General features: G+C 62.4%; 1 protein-coding gene across 2 annotated transcripts; it reads left to right on the forward strand.

Moving 5' to 3' along the window:
- The first annotated feature begins 295 nt into the window (after nucleotides 1-295).
- CCDC88B (coiled-coil domain containing 88B) lies at nucleotides 296-13819 on the forward strand. Of its 2 annotated transcripts, XM_081281094.1 has the most exons (27): nucleotides 296-393; nucleotides 669-823; nucleotides 996-1107; nucleotides 1190-1259; nucleotides 1337-1395; nucleotides 1483-1566; nucleotides 1658-1801; nucleotides 1997-2142; nucleotides 2296-2377; nucleotides 2500-2658; nucleotides 3198-3344; nucleotides 3516-3624; nucleotides 3790-3926; nucleotides 4003-5157; nucleotides 8173-8300; nucleotides 8389-8506; nucleotides 8816-8911; nucleotides 8983-9123; nucleotides 9596-9852; nucleotides 10187-10330; nucleotides 10470-10656; nucleotides 10769-10914; nucleotides 11107-11205; nucleotides 11394-11560; nucleotides 12056-12262; nucleotides 12391-12459; nucleotides 13619-13819. In XM_081281094.1, the coding sequence occupies exons 1-27, from the start codon at nucleotides 334-336 to the stop codon at nucleotides 13672-13674; spliced, it is 4434 nt and encodes a 1477-aa protein (XP_081137220.1). In that variant the 5' UTR covers nucleotides 296-333; the 3' UTR covers nucleotides 13675-13819. The 2 variants fall into 2 exon arrangements, with proteins under 2 accessions (XP_081137220.1, XP_081137221.1); XM_081281095.1 differs by lacking the exons at nucleotides 11394-11560; nucleotides 12391-12459; nucleotides 13619-13819 and having other exon boundaries at nucleotides 12056-12247.
- Nucleotides 13820-14571: the final 752 nt, after the last annotated feature.

The raw sequence follows: 14571 nt of genomic DNA on the forward strand, positions 1-14571 counted from the left end.
CCCTGGAGGGTGCCGGACTAAGGTTACCTCTCTGGAGAAATTAGGCCCAGAGATGCAGAGGACTCCATCACCGGCCAGGAGCCAGGAGCACTGTGGACCTTCCCCTGGCTAACCTTGGGGTCAGCCCTGGCTGAGTCGCTGGGAGGAGGCTAGTGGCCTGTGCGGTGTGGGGGGAAGTATAGCAGGACTCCAGGGGCTCCTGGCTGTCTGAACCCGGAAGGAGGAAGCTGCACAGGGTGTCTGTGGCCTGGCCTGGGATCCCCTGGTCGGGGACTTCCTCTTCCTCTCAGGGCAGGTGTAGCTGCCACAGCAGGAGGGCTCCCTGACCCCGGCATGGAGGGGGGCAAGGGGCCCAGACTCAGAGACTTCCTGAATGGGAGTTTGGCCACCTGGGTGAGGGGCAGGTGGGAGCGGGGCTAGGGAGGGGAAGTGAGAGCCGCCGGCAGGCACTGGGGCTGCACCGAAGCGTGTGGCTGCTGCGGTCGAGTGAAGTCCAGGGGGCCGGTCTCTGGAACCGGGTCTAAAACGCGCTGACTGGAGGATTGGGAGGATAGAACATCGAGGAGGAGGGGTCCTGGGGCTCTTTGGGGGCAGGTTAGAGGGGTCCAGGATTCACTCTGCTGCTGGGGGTCTCCTGCCAGTCCTTCTGACTCCTCTGTTTCCCACAGGCCCTGGGACTAGCAGGGCTGGTGGGGGAGGTGGAGGAGCCAGTCGGGGAGGAGGAGGAGGCAGAGGAGGAGGAGGAAAGAGGGTCCCTTTGCCCAGAGAAGAGGTTCCTGCGGCTCAGCGATGGGGCTCTGCTCCTCCGGGTGCTGGGCATCATGTAAGGGCCATCAGGGACTGGTGGCAGCCACCAAGGGATCTGCAGGGAGGGGGCCGGCTGGGCTGGTGGGAGGACCCTGAGGATGATAGGTGGAGCCTGCTCCTGGGAAGGTGGGTCCCTAAGCCCACCTCCCGGCTATCCCACCTCCCGGCATTGCCACCTGTGTCCACAGTTCCCCTAGTTCCCAAGGGGGACCTCGAATGGTCAGGGGCCACGAAGGACCCGCGGCCTGGAGAGTATGGAACCTGAACCACCTGTGGGTCCGACTGAGGGACTTCTACCAGGTGAGGGGTCGGAAAGGAAGGCGGAGCCGGGAGGGGGGTGCCCTGTGGGAAGGTGCCTCTCATATCCCTGTCCCCACTCCAGGAGGAGCTGCAGCTGCTGATCCTGTCGCCACCCCCAGACCTCCAGACATTGGGGTTTGACCCCTTCTCAGGTGCTCTCTCCCCCCATGCCCCCTGCCTCTACCCCGACTCTGCACCTCCCCTAATCCTCGTCCCTTGTGCCCTGCAGAGGAGGCGGTGGAGGAGCTGCAAGGCCTCCTTCGGCTGTTGTTGGGGGCGTCAGTGCAGGTGAGGAGGGGCGGGAAGGGCAAGGTGGAGCTTTGGCGCCGAGGAGGGAGACCCTGCATCGGCCAACCCGCTGCGTTGTCTGCGCAGTGTGACCACCGGGAGCTCTTCATCCGCCACATCCAGGGCCTCAGCCTCGAGGTCCAGAGCGAGCTGGCCGCCGCCATCCAGGAGGTACCGGGGCAGGTCGACAGGCTGGGACTGACACCCGGGACATCCTCGCCACCCTCCTTCTTCTGCTGAACCACCCTCTATGCGCCCCTAGGTGACCCAACCTGGGGCCGGTGTAGTGCTTGCGCTGTCTGGGCCTGAGCCTGGGGAGCTGGCGCCTTCGGAGTTGGAGATGCTGTCCAGGAGCCTGATGGGGGCCCTGTCCAGGCTGGCCCGGGAGCGTGACCTGGGGGCCCAGGTAGGGGGCAGCAGGAGCTCCGTGGACACAGCTGTGTAAGGGGAGTGGGTTTGGGGGCCCAGGTTTGGGGGTAGGGCCTGGGGTCCTTGGTTATTACAGTGTCACAGCTGGACTCATCTTGTGGTGGTGGCTGGGAACAGATGTGGGGAGGCATGAGATGGTTATTCCTGACCCTTAACCCTTGACCTCCTACAGAGGCTGGCAGAACTGCTGCTGGAGCGGGAGCGGGCCCCCTTGCTGCCTGAAGCTCCTACAAAGGCTCCTGTGGAGGGTTCCTCGCACCATCTGGCGCTGCAACTGGCCAATGCCAAGGCCCAGCTGCGGCGCCTGCGGCAAGAGCTGTGCGTGCCGGCAGGCTGGGGAGGGACCAGAGAGGAGGGGTCCCGCTGAGGCCTGGATGGGGTCGCAGCTCCGCTGGGGATGGGAGGGGCCGGGGCTGGGGACCGGCTGGGCGTTGCGGTTCTCAGATGCCCTCCATCGCCCCATGCTTTCAGGGAGGAGAAGGCCGAAGTGCTGCTAGACTCCCAGGAGGAGGTGCAGGGCTTGGAGGCCGAAATTCGAAGGCTCCGCCAGGAGGTGCGCTCCCAGGCTCCCCTCCAGTCCAGTCCCATGGCCTCTCCAGCCCCGCTCATTCACGTCCCTAGTCCCTCTCTCTGGTCCGCGCCTGGCTGGTCCCAGCTCCGCACCGTCTGGCCCAGGCCCAGGCGCTGTCGGCACAGGCCAAGCGGGCCGAGCTGTACCGCGAGGAGGCAGAGGCGCTGCGGGAGCGGGTGGCCCGCCTGCCCCGCCTGCAGGAGGAGCTGCGGCGCTGCCGGGAACGATTGCGGGCGGCCGAGGCCTGCAGGGGCCAGTTGGAGGTGAGGAGCGGGGCGGGGCCCGCCGGGGGCGGAGTCTGGGGGTGGGGCGAGATTGGGCGGGGGGGGGGGAAGAGGGGCGGGCTTTATTGCGATTGGGGGTGTGTGACCATCACAGCGAGGGGCGGTGGGTGAGGACACCGGCAGGGGGTGGTCTGGGGCAAGCCCTCTTGAAGATGAGCCAACGGAGGGGAGAGATGGGGGCTGTGTAAGGGTAGGAGGTCCTGAGACGAAGGTGGGGACAGGGGTAGGGGGGTGGGTCTGGAATGAGACCCTGGCGAGTTGGGGGGACTGAAGAGTAGGACCCGGAAAGATGATGAATGGCGGTTCTAGGGGCAAGTTACTGGGCCTGCACCAATGGGCCTGGCCGTGTGCTTGGGAACAGTGCCTGGGGAGACCTTGGAGGGAGTTGGACCGACAGGGACGCGAGGCAAGGGAGGGTCCCAGGGTCTATGGTGAGCCCAGGGGAAAGGGGTTGGGATCCTCCAGGTCCCGAGTGCATGGGGCTGCATCCCACCATTGACTTCCGTGTCCCCTACCAGGAGGCACGGGTGCTCTCAGGGGCCCTGGAGGCTTCCAAGGTTCTGCTGGAAGAACACCTGGAGGCCGCCAAAGACCGCTGTGCCCGGTTGCACCACACCCAACGGGAGAATCTGCTGCTGCACACCCGGCTGGGCGAGGCCCTGTCGGTGAGGTTGCCTGAATGATCCCTGCTGGGTTGACCTGTTGCTCTTCTCCCTGTGACCGCAGGATCCCTGTGACCCCTACTCTTGGTGCACCCGCTAGCAATGCTGCAGCCCCCACACTGGGTCTGTCCATGGTGGGGGAGGCTGGTCTGACTCTGCCCCCTCCACCCCTAGGAGGTGGACTCCTTGCGACATCAGGTGGACCAGCTGGCAGAGGAGAATGTGGAACTGGAGCTGGAGCTTCAGAGGAAGCTGGAACCAATCCCCGGGTCCCCTGTGGAAGGTGAGGGGTGCCACGAAGTGAGGGATGGGGGGGCTGCCTGTGTTTTCTGCAGCTGTAATGGGAGGGGTTCTGCCTTTATCCCCCTCTTTCCTCCAGGTCTTTGTGGGGTTTGTGTGAGGAGCTGGGGAATGTGGGTGGAGTCCTGACTTTGCCCCACCCTCCCAGCACCCCTGCAAGGAGCTGCCCCTTCCCTGCAAGATGAGATGAGGGAGGTTGAGGCTGGTCAGCTGCGGACCCTCCAGAGGGAGAATCAGGAGCTTCGAGGCTTGCTTCAGGTGCTGCAGGGACACCTAGGTGGCCAGGTGAGTCCCCCCCACCGTCCTAGCTGGCCCCACCCTGTCCTCCTTGGGGCTGGCTGACTCTCTCATATGCTCTCAGCGCCCCCTGCTGGAGGATCAGAGCCAGGACCCTGTGCTTCCTGTGCTGGATGCAGCTCCCAGGACTCCCTTGGCCTCAGACCACAGCTCCCAGGGTTTGGTTTGCCAGGTCAGGCATCAAGGTCCCCAGTTGGCTCCCCTGACATCGGACTCAGCTTTCAAAGGGTCAGCTGAGTGTCTCCAGGCATCAGATTCAGACCTAGAAGTGACAGAGAGGCCCCTCCATGTGGCTGCCACGGCCCCCCAGACCTCCGATGTGTCTGCCCAAGAATCAGACCCTACTGTGGAGACACGGGGGTCCTTGGAGAAAGATGACCCTGGAGTCTGTCTCCGGAGTCCCATCTCTGTGGTCCCTCCTCAGGAACCAGAGATCAAACTTGACACGCAGCAGTTGCTGGAAGGAGAGACTGGGGGGAGAGGGGCTCCCCAGGGCGGGTCGGGGGCTGAGGCCCAGGATCTGCAACAGGAGGGCCCTGAACAGAAGCGGGAATCCTCAGAGCTCAACCTCTGTGTGCTGCTAGAGGAGCAGGAGACCCTGGGCAAGGGGTTGGACCTATCCAAGCCACAAACAGTGGATGGAGAGCATGAACAGAGGCTGGAGAGAACAGTCAGGGAACTGGCTCCTCAAAAACCAATGCAGAAGTTGGAAGGAGCTCTTGATGTCCAGCCCTGGGAGGGACTGATCCCAGGGGAGGTCCTGGCCAGTAGTATCCCAGAGCAGGAGGCCTTCGGGGAGGAGGTGATGCGGCTGAGGACAGAGGTTGTGGCCCTTAGGGCTGAGCTGGAGGCCCAGGCCCGAAGGCTGGAGGCCCGAGTCTTGGAGGCTGCCCAGATTTCTGAGGAGCTGGCCCAAGCACGGAGGGCAGAGGCTGAGGCCCACCGGGAGGCAGAGGCCCAAGCCCAGGAGCAAGCCCGGCTGCGGGAGGCAGTGGAGGCATCTGGCCAGGAGCTGGAGGCTGCGTTGAGGGAGCGGGAGGCTCTGGCGGAAGCGCTGGCGGCCATAGGCCGAGAGCGGAGGCAGTGGGAGCGCGAGGGACCCAGGCTGCGGGCCAGGGCTGAGGCTGCTGAAGAGCGCGTGCAGGTGCTGGAGAGCCAGGGCCGCGGCTACCTGGAGGACGTCGAGAGGGAGCGTCGGGAGAAGCACGCCCTCAGTGAGGTACGTCCGTCAGGGCTCACGGCCCGGGTATAAAAACGGGCTCCAGGCTGGTTGCTGGGGTTTGGGTTATAGATTTCACTGAGTGCCCAGCACCAAACTGGGGCCTGAGACAGAAAGGCCAGGTCCACCCCCGCCCCCCTCCCAGGACACAGTTGGAGGCTGTGCCAATGATGGGGTGGGTGCAGGAGGGGTGAGTCTCTGGGTACCATCACTGTGCTTGGGCTACAGCAGTTTTCTCACCTCCACACCAGTGCCTCCTCCTGTAACAGGGGGGTCTAGTCCTTGTTGTCTCAGCACATCTTTGAAAGGCTGAGATATGGTGTAGAGACCCAGTTCCTGCTGGGTCAAGGCATGTTGAAAGTGACCAAGAAATGGTTATTCAGCTGGGCATGGTGGGCACGCCTGTTATTCCAGTGACTCAGGAGGCTGAGGCAGGAGGATTGCAAGTTTGAGGCCAGCCTCAGAAACTTAGCAAGGCCCTGTCTCAAAATAAAAACTAAAAAGAAGCTGGGGATGTAGCTCAGTGACAAAGCATCCCTGGCTTCAGTCCCCAGTACAAAAAAAAAAGAATCTTCAGGGAGGAACTGTCAAGATAGATTGTATTAGACGGGGAAGGACAGAACTTTTTATTTTATTTTATTTTTTTGGTACTGGGGATTGAATTCAGGGGATTGCTACCATTAAGTTATAACCCTTTTTAATTTTTTTGAGAGAGGGTCTTGCTAAATTGCTTAGTCCATCCTTGAACTTGTGGTCCTCTGCCTCAGCCTTTGAATCACTGAGGTTACAAAGGTGCATGACTTTAGAGCCTTCAGGATGCTCAGGGGCCCTCAAGGAGCAGGGGCCTGGGGTCAGCTTGGAAGGTGTTGCTACTCCATCCTCAGCAGGGAAAACCGCTCAAGGGTGAGAGTGTGGGGTTCTGTTTGAGGAGGGTCACCTCAGTTGGTCTGGGCCATCCGGAGGCAGTAGCAGGGTTGCAGGTGGCTGGCATAGGGACAGGGACAGAGGAGAGAGAAGGCCTGGAAAAAGTTGCATTTGTTCGTTTATACATGTTTTAGCAGCCTCTCTGTGGTGCCAGACCGTACCGGGTGTGGGCACACAGTGGTGACCGGGCAGCTGGCATGGCTATGTTTACATGCCAGGTGGCAGAGCCATGGAGTCCAGCCCGCAGCCGGGACTCGGGAGGGCCACATCCGGGAAGGCTTCCTGGAGGAGGAGGGCGAAGGGCAGGCCCAGTTGTGGGAGGGGGGAAGGCGGGTGGAGAGGTGAGGTGGAGAGTGGCTGAGCAGGGTCATGCTGGTTGGGGTTTAGGTTCTTTCCCAGCTAAGGAAGAAGTTGGCATTTTCCCCTCCAGGGAGTGGGCAGCCACTGGAGGTGTAAGATGGGCAAAATGGTCAGTCCCCATTGAGAGGCAGTTCAGGGAAAGAGGGCACCACAAGGCCATGGGGAGGGCGGTTGGGCCCATAGGTGCCCGCGCTGGGGGCGCTCGGGTGAGGAATTGGGAGTTCTGCCGTGAAGAGCGTCCAGTCCGTTCTGCCGCACAGACGGGGACCTGAGATCCAGAGAGGAGGAGTCATTGCTCATATCCTTCTGGGTGACCGTTGGGTGGACTGGAGTTCCGGCTTATGCAGGGCAGGTGCTCCCTGAGGGGTGTTTGGAATGGGAGGATGGGTGTGGAGAGGCTGTCTCTGGAGTGGACTCTGTGGGGTGTCACCAAGAGATTCTGTCAGGCCACAGGAACTGCATTATATCCACAAATCCCTGCTTTTCAGCTGTGTGGCTTGGGGCAGGGTACTTTGCCTCTCTGAGCCTTTGTTTCTTCACTTGTAAAACTGGAATAAAACTTTACCGGACATGCAGGATCTTATAATGGACCAAGAGCTTGGGGTAGAGCCTGGTCCCCACTGTGTGCTTCATCAGGAGAGGAAGAGGGAGCCCATAGTGGGGCAGGGAGGGTGGGGTAAGCCTGGTGGGCTGAGAGTGCTGGCTCGGAGGACTTAGAGGGTGGAAGCCGCTGGGCACAGGGAATTTTGTGATTTCCTGGTTGGAGCAGTTCCTGGTGCTACCTGGGTGTGGCCCAGGAGGAGCCGGCTGGCTGGGGAAGGCAGGGGACCAGGGCCCTCTGGGGTGTAGAAGCCTCTCAGGCTGGGGCCGGGGCTGAGGCTATGGGCCTTGGTCACATCCCCTCTCTCCCCAGCCAGCAGTACTTGGGCCCTGGAGGTCACTGGTGGCTGGCCAGGCAGCAGTGCCTTGTGGGACATGTAGTTTTTTTTAGAAAGAGGCCATGGCCACAGATGAAGGGAAGTGCAGTGCCCCCGTCTGGGGCCTGGGTGGGTTGTTAGGCCAGGACCAGCAGCAGAGGCTTGCAGGGTTGGTTTCTAGCAGCAGCAGGTTGTAGCAGGTGACCCGTCAGTGTTGACTCTTGCCTGCCTGTCCCCCCATGTGTCATAATGGTTTGGCCGACATCCCTCTGGGGCCCACAGGCCAGAAGAGGCCTCCCACCCTCTCCCCCTGAAATGGTGCGGCCCAACCGCCAAAGATCACAGGCCCTGACCCACCCTTGAGGCCACCACTGTGATTAGGCCTGGGAACCCCCAAGTTCTCGTCCTGCCAGCCCTCTGTGGCCATCCCCCTGTGGTGGAAGGTGTGCTCCAGGCCTGTGCTGAGTCCCTGTTGCCTTCACATGGCTGGTGTGAGGCTGCGCGGGGCACATGCCCCTCTCCCTGTGTACATGAGAAAGAACTACGGGCTGCGAGAGGTGAAGACTTTGCGCAGCTCGCGTCTCCCTCTCCGGGCGAGCCACCCCCAGCTCCTTCATGTGCACCCTACAGGCCGCCAGACTTGGCTCCTATTTTACAGATGGGGGAGCAGAGACCCAAAGGGTTGGGGACATCTGCCCCGAGTGGCAGAGCAAGGGCAGAAAGCAGCCCTCCCGCTCCCATGCCTCACCCCGGCCCTCCTCTGCCCTGGGTCAGGCCCCACGCCTCCGCCCCCTGAGCCTTCCCCTGCCCTCAGGAGCTGGAGAAGGCCATGATGCGGGGCCGCGAGCTGGGGGCCCGGCTGGAGCACCTGCAGCAGGACCTGGAGCGGGCAGCGCTGGAGCGCCAGGAGTTTCTTCAGGAACAGGAGAACCAGCAGCAGAGGTGGGGGTGGTGCCTGGGGATAGGAGGGCAGGCAGGGGCATGGGGAAGGGCAAAGCCACGGGCTGGGTTCCAAGGCCTCTCCTGCCAGGTACCGGGGCCTGGAGCAGCGGCTGGAAGCTGAGCTGCAGGCGGCGGCCACCAGCAAGGAGGAAGCATTGATGGAGCTCAAGAACCGGACGCTGCAGCTGGAAGAGGAGCTGTTCCGGGTGAGGCCAGGCCCGGGGATCGGGCCTTGCCAGCTGTCATCCAGGGCTGCTGCCCCTGGCCTTCCCTGGCTTCTTGGCAAGCAGCACTGGACTGGGGGTCAGGCGGCTGTGAGGCCTTTTTGGGGCCTGTCTCCCCTGTTCCTCAAGTGGATGGAACCCCTGTTTGAAATGGCTGCTGTGCTTGTCTGGCCTGGGCTCCGCCACCTTCCAGTGAGCCCAGTTAGTGCCATCACAGCGAGTCAATGATCGTCCCTGTGCCATCCCCATGTGGCCACTGCCACTTGCATGACCGTCCCCACTGCCTTACAGCTGCGCCAGGACTCTGGGGGTCTGGAGAAGGAGGAGCATGCTGAGCTTCCGATCACAAGGACACACAGCGGGCGGCTCATCGAGGTGGAGCGCAGCGTGAGTGTGGGTCTTAGGGTGCGGGTGGGGGGTCAGCTCTGTGGCCACCTCTAACTTTCCTTTTGGGGCAGAACGCAACACTGGTGGCAGAGAAGGTGGCTCTGCAGGGGCACCTCCAGCACCTGGAGAGGCAGCTGGGAAGTCTGCAGGGCCAGGCCCAGGAGCTGCTGCTGCAGAGTCAGAGGGCCCAGGAGCACAGCAACCGCCTGCAGGTGGGCGCGGCCTGGTTGACCCCGGCTCCCGCCCTTTGGTATTATTTTATGCCCCTTTCCCTCTCCACTCCCCCAGGGAACTAGCTGGCTGCCATTCCCTAGTTCGTTTATGCCTACATTGCCCTGTTCTGCACTCTTCCCCGTCCCAGTCCCCAGCCCCGACAGCTGCACCCGTTTCACCCTGTCGTTTCCCATCTCTACCCTCTCCTCTGCAGCCAGCCCTTATCCTCACTCCTTCCCCTGTGGCCTACGCTGGCCCCCCTCTATCCCATCTCTGCCTGGGCCTCTTGCCCTCCCCTGCACAATCTGGCGCCACCCAGTCCCCAGGATGCCTCTGTCCTCTTCTGGCCCATTAACCTCTTCAGTTGGCCTTCAGCTGTCCCCGCCCCAGTCCTCTGCCCTTGGCCCCTTTCCTGTACCCCCTACTAGGCCTGGGGTTCCACCACAAGGCTCCTTCCTTCCTTGGTCCTAGGCCGAGAAGTCAATGCTGGCAATGCAGGGCCAAGAGCTGCACAGGAAGCTGGGGGTGCTGGAGGAAGAGGTGCGGGAGGCGCGGCGGTCCCAGGAAGAGACCCGCGGGCAGCAGCAGGCTCTGCTGCGGGACCATGAGGCGCTGGCAGAGCTGCAGCGGCGACAGGAGACAGAGCTGGAGGGATTGCTGGCACGGCACCGAGACCTCAAGGCCAACATGCGGGCGCTGGAGCTGGCCCACCGGGAGCTACAGGGCCGGTGCGCACCCCCGAGGACGTGGCTCCTCCCTCCAGCTCCCCCCCCCTTACCCAGAGCAGGTTCCTGGCAAGTCTGACCCACCAGCAAGCCACACCTGTACCCCACCTTGTCCTCTGATGTCCTTAGCTGCTGCTGTGCCCTCTTGGGGGCATGGGCTTCCCACATGGCTGGGCTCCTCTGCCGGGAGTGGTGGCACCCCCAAATGGCATTGTGCCCTGTGGCTTTATCTGGTTACCAATGCTTAGGAGACGACAGACCCCAGGTCAAGACAAGTCAGCACCCACTTGCCATGGCCCCAGGGCTCCACAGTCCTCTCAGTCCCTTGTCCATTCAGGCATGAACAACTGCAGGCCCAGAGGGCCAATGTGGAGGCTCAGGAGGTGGCCCTGCAGGTGGAGCGTGACCGCCTCATGCAGGATGGCCATCGACAGCGGGGCCTGGAGGAAGAGCTGCGGAGGCTGCAGAGTGAGCATGAGAGGTACCAGCCCACGCGGGCTCAGGGTTCCCCTCTGTGAAGTGGTCCCCGGTGTGGTGTTCACTGTCCTTGTGGGCCTGCTTTGCCTCTTCCCAGCCTGGACCCTCTGGCCCTTGGAAAGCAGCTCTCTTTGCCTCCAAAGAGCCCAGATGCTGCTGGCAGAGGTGTCCCGGGAGCGAGGGGAGCTGCAGGGCGAGCGTGGGGAGCTGCGGGGTCGTCTGGCCCGGCTGGAGCTGGAGCGGGCGCAGCTGGAGATGCAGAGCCAGCAGCTTCGCGAGTCCAACCAGCAGCTGGACCTGAGCGCCTGCCGGCTGACCACGCAGTGTGAGGTGTGGTGGGTGGTGGCAGCGGCCCTGGGTGGCCGGCCTGCAGGGTGGCTGGGAGGGCCCACCAGGCTGCCCTGCACCACAGTCATTCCTGACCAGTGCCACCACCTGCCAGCTGCTGACCGAGCTCCGGAGTGCCCAGGAAGAGGAGAACCGGCAGCTGCTGGCCGAGGTGCAGGCCCTGAGCCGGGAGAACAGGGAGCTCCTGGAGCGCAGCCTGGAGAGCAGGGACCACCTGCACCGCGAGCAGCGGGAGTACCTGTGAGCAGGCGCTGGCGGCACGCGGCACTCCTGGGGGGCTTCATGGGGAGCCCGGGAGGTCCCAGGAAAAGCGCCAGACCCAGAGCCCAGGCTTAGTCTCACCAGCACACTTGCACATGGGCACCTTCTACTGCGCTTAGCTCCTCCCTGGGCCTTCCAGGGCCTCATCCCCCCGCCCCCCACTCCTCCCAGGGACCAGCTTAATGCCCTGCGCCGGGAGAAGCAGAAGCTGGTGGAGAAGATCATGGACCAGTACCGCGTGCTAGAGCCTGGGCCCCTGCCCCGGACCAAGTGAGGCCCCCTCGCCTCCCTGGGGCTGGGATCCTGCCACCTGGGCCCCTGCCTGCCCTGTCCTCCAACCCCTGGCCCAGCTCAGGGGCAGGCCCTAGTGAGGGTTAGCCTGGCCTTTGCCATCCCTGACCACCCGCCTTCCCTCCTGCCTCCCGTCCTTACGCCCTCTTGTGCCCTCTTGCCCCCAGGAAGGGCAGCTGGCTGGCAGACAAGGTGAAGAGGCTGATGCGGCCCCGGAGGGAGGGGGTCCCCCATGGGGGGCCACGCCTGGGGGCCGATGGGGCTGGCAGCACCGAGAGCCTGGGGGGCCCCCCGGAGACGGAGCTCCCCGAGGCCAGGGAGGCGGATGGGACAGGTGGGTCTGGGGGCCAGGTGACCAGGAGGTCCCTACCCCATGTCCCCCTAATGGCGCCTGCCTTACTGCCTGCCTGTACCCATGTCCCCGCTGGCCTTCCCTGCTGCCCACCCCCACCTGTCCAGATGCTTCCAGCCACTTTTTGTCCTGGGCTCTCGGGGTTCCTCTTGCTGGCCCTTCCTCCTGTCTGCTGTCACCCACCCAGTCCTACCCCATCCTAGGACCTTGCGGTGGCAGGGTCTTTTTAGAGAGAGGTCATTTATCCTAGATAGCAGATGAGGACACCGAGGCCCAGGGAGGGAGGTCCCTTGCCCAAGGTGAGGCAGCGAGTCAGCTCCAAGCCAGCACGGGGCCTCCTGCGGCCACCTTGTCCGCCTGTCCCCTGCTCTGCGCTGTCGCCTGTCTCCCTGGTCCTGGGCAGCCTCACCCACGGCTGCCTCTGCGTGCCCGGCACCCCTGCACTTCCCTGACACCTCCCTGCTGTGCCTTTCACAGGGTCCCCTTCACCGGCACCCATGCGCCGGGCCCAGAGCTCCCTCTGCCTGCGTGAGGAGACCCTGGCAGGGGGACAGCGGCGGAAACTCAGCTCGCGGTTCCCTGTGGGGCGAAGCTCCGAGTCATTCAGCCCAGGGGACACCCCCCGGGAGCGATTCCGCCAGCGCCGTCCAGGCCCCCTGGGAGCACCCAGTGCCCGTGGCAAAGGTGAGGGGAAAGATCCTTGTCCCTGTGAGCCCCCAACTCCCTGTGTGCCCACCGCCTTGGCAGAGGGGACTTCTTTCCTGTCCTCTGTCTTGGCCCCATGGGCGCAGCGGCTGCCTTGTGTCCCCCAGGACCTGTCGTGGAATGGGATGGTCCCAATAAGACACTCCAGGAACATGAAGCTGACGCCAGCCGAGAGGGTAAGTGGGGTCTGGGGAAGGATTGGGGGTCTGTCTCGCTGGGGCCCCTGGGAGATGGACTTCATTCATTCATTTTCTTATCTGACAAGGATCCATTACAAAGTGCCAGGAGGTGTGCTACTGCGGATATAGTAAGGGACTTTCTGGTGTAGGAAGGCAGACAGAAACAAGATGCATGAAAATGGTTATCAGCCAGGTGCGGTGGCGCACGCCTATGATCCTAGTGGCTCGGGAGGATGGGGCAGCCAAGTTCAAAGCCAGCCTCAACAATGGAGAGGTGCTAAGCAGCTCAGTGAGACCCTGTCTCTAAATAAAACACAAAATAGGGCTGGGGATGTGGCTCAGTGGTCGAGTGTCCCTGAGTTATTCCCCGGCACTCCCCGCCAATCTGCCCCGAAAAAAATCATTATCTACAACAGTCCTGCCCAATGGAAGGATAGGAGCCACATGAGCAGTTTTTACTTTTCTAATAGCTTCATCACCTGTAAAAAGAGACAGGTAAAATGAATTTTAATAACATTATCTTGGGGGCTGGGGATGTGGCTCAAGTGGTGCGCGCTCGCCTAGCATGCGTGAGGCACTGAGTTCGACTCTCAGCACCACATAAATGTGAAATAAAGATGCTGCGTCCACCTAAAAACAGAAGAGGTAAATATTATAAAAAAATAACATTATCTTATTTAACTCAATATGCCTGAATGTTGCCATTTCAACATGTAGTCCTATAGAAGGTCACCATGAGACATTGACATTATTTCTTCCTCCCGAGTCTTTGAAGTCCAGTGGGTATGTCCCTTGGATGCACATGGAGTTCAGCCCCAGCCCCTCAGACCATGTCGCCCCAGAATGTCGAGGTGACAATGCTCAGGGAAGGAAGTGGGGCATGGGAGAAATGGGGGGTGCGAGAGGCCACGTGTGGCTTCCATGAGGAATGCAGTGGCCTCGGAGAGGAGAGGTTGGAGCAGACTTGGAGGTGACAGTGTGCTTGGGGACTAGCAAGAGTACAGCTTGAAGGAAGGCCTGGCCTGTTCCAGGGCTGGCTAGTGCCGCCTGTCTGGAGGAGACCGAGGGTGGGCAGAAGGTGTGGGGCCCCTGTGGTCCCCTGGAGTCTGGGCATCCTCCCGAGGGAGGCAGGCCTGAGCTGAGCATTTTCTTCCAGGCCTTGAGGAACCGGAGCCGGAGAAACATCCCCTCACCCCTTCCCTCAGCCAGTGACAACTCAGGGACAGTCAGCTCTCGAGACCGTTCTACTCGCCGCTGGAGTGTCAGTGGGGTTCCCGGACCGTCCCAGAGCTCTGGGAGCCAGGGCACCCCAGGGCAGTCTTTGCACAAAGAGGCCTGGGTCCCTGAATTCCCCACGGCCTGCCCTGGAGCCCCTAGATGGGGTTGGGACAAGCTGGTGGGTATTGGGGACGGCCCACGAGTGGCCCCTAGTGCGGCCCTGCGGTCATCACTGAGGAGGCGGTCTCTGGGGGATCCCTCAGCTGAAGGAGACTCTCAGGAGTGGGCAAGAGAACCCCCTGCCAGGTCCAGACGGGGAGCCAAGGCCCACTCCCTGGGGACCGTGACCTGGGCTGATCTCTGAGCCTGGGTTGGGGGGACATGAGAATAAAGCTGGGCTGTGACCATCCGAGTCTGTGCTGTCTGTTGGCTGCATCCACGAGCTGGAGGTTCCGGGAACACCTTTAGGTCCAGTCCTTCTGGTTGGTGGGGATCTGTGGCCGCATGGCCCTGGGTGGACAGGGCAGCAAAGGGCACTGGGATGTAGCCAGTCAGGCTAGCCAAAGCCTGGAAGTGCCGATGGGTGTGAAGGGGGGGGGGGTGCTGGGCGGCCAGCTGCAGCTGGGGCCTGGGCCCAGGTTCTGGGCCGCAGGGTAGTGTGCTCCCTGTGGCCCTGCCCGCCCTCCCCAGGGCACCCTCCTCTCCCCTCATGTCTTCTGGCCCCCTCATCTTTCCCCCACCCCTTTGGGGTTGAGGCCTCTCTTGGGTAGCTCACAGCTCACTAGGTGGAGTGTCATCTATAACCAGGAGTTGCTACAGTGGTGGGAGGGACACTGGGACTCTGATCAGGACCTCCAGGATGACACCTGAGAAGGAGGCAATTAGGCTGGT

Source organism: Spermophilus citellus (assembly GCF_964194105.1).
Source record: "Spermophilus citellus genome assembly, chromosome: 2".
NCBI lineage: Eukaryota > Metazoa > Chordata > Mammalia > Rodentia > Sciuridae > Spermophilus > Spermophilus citellus.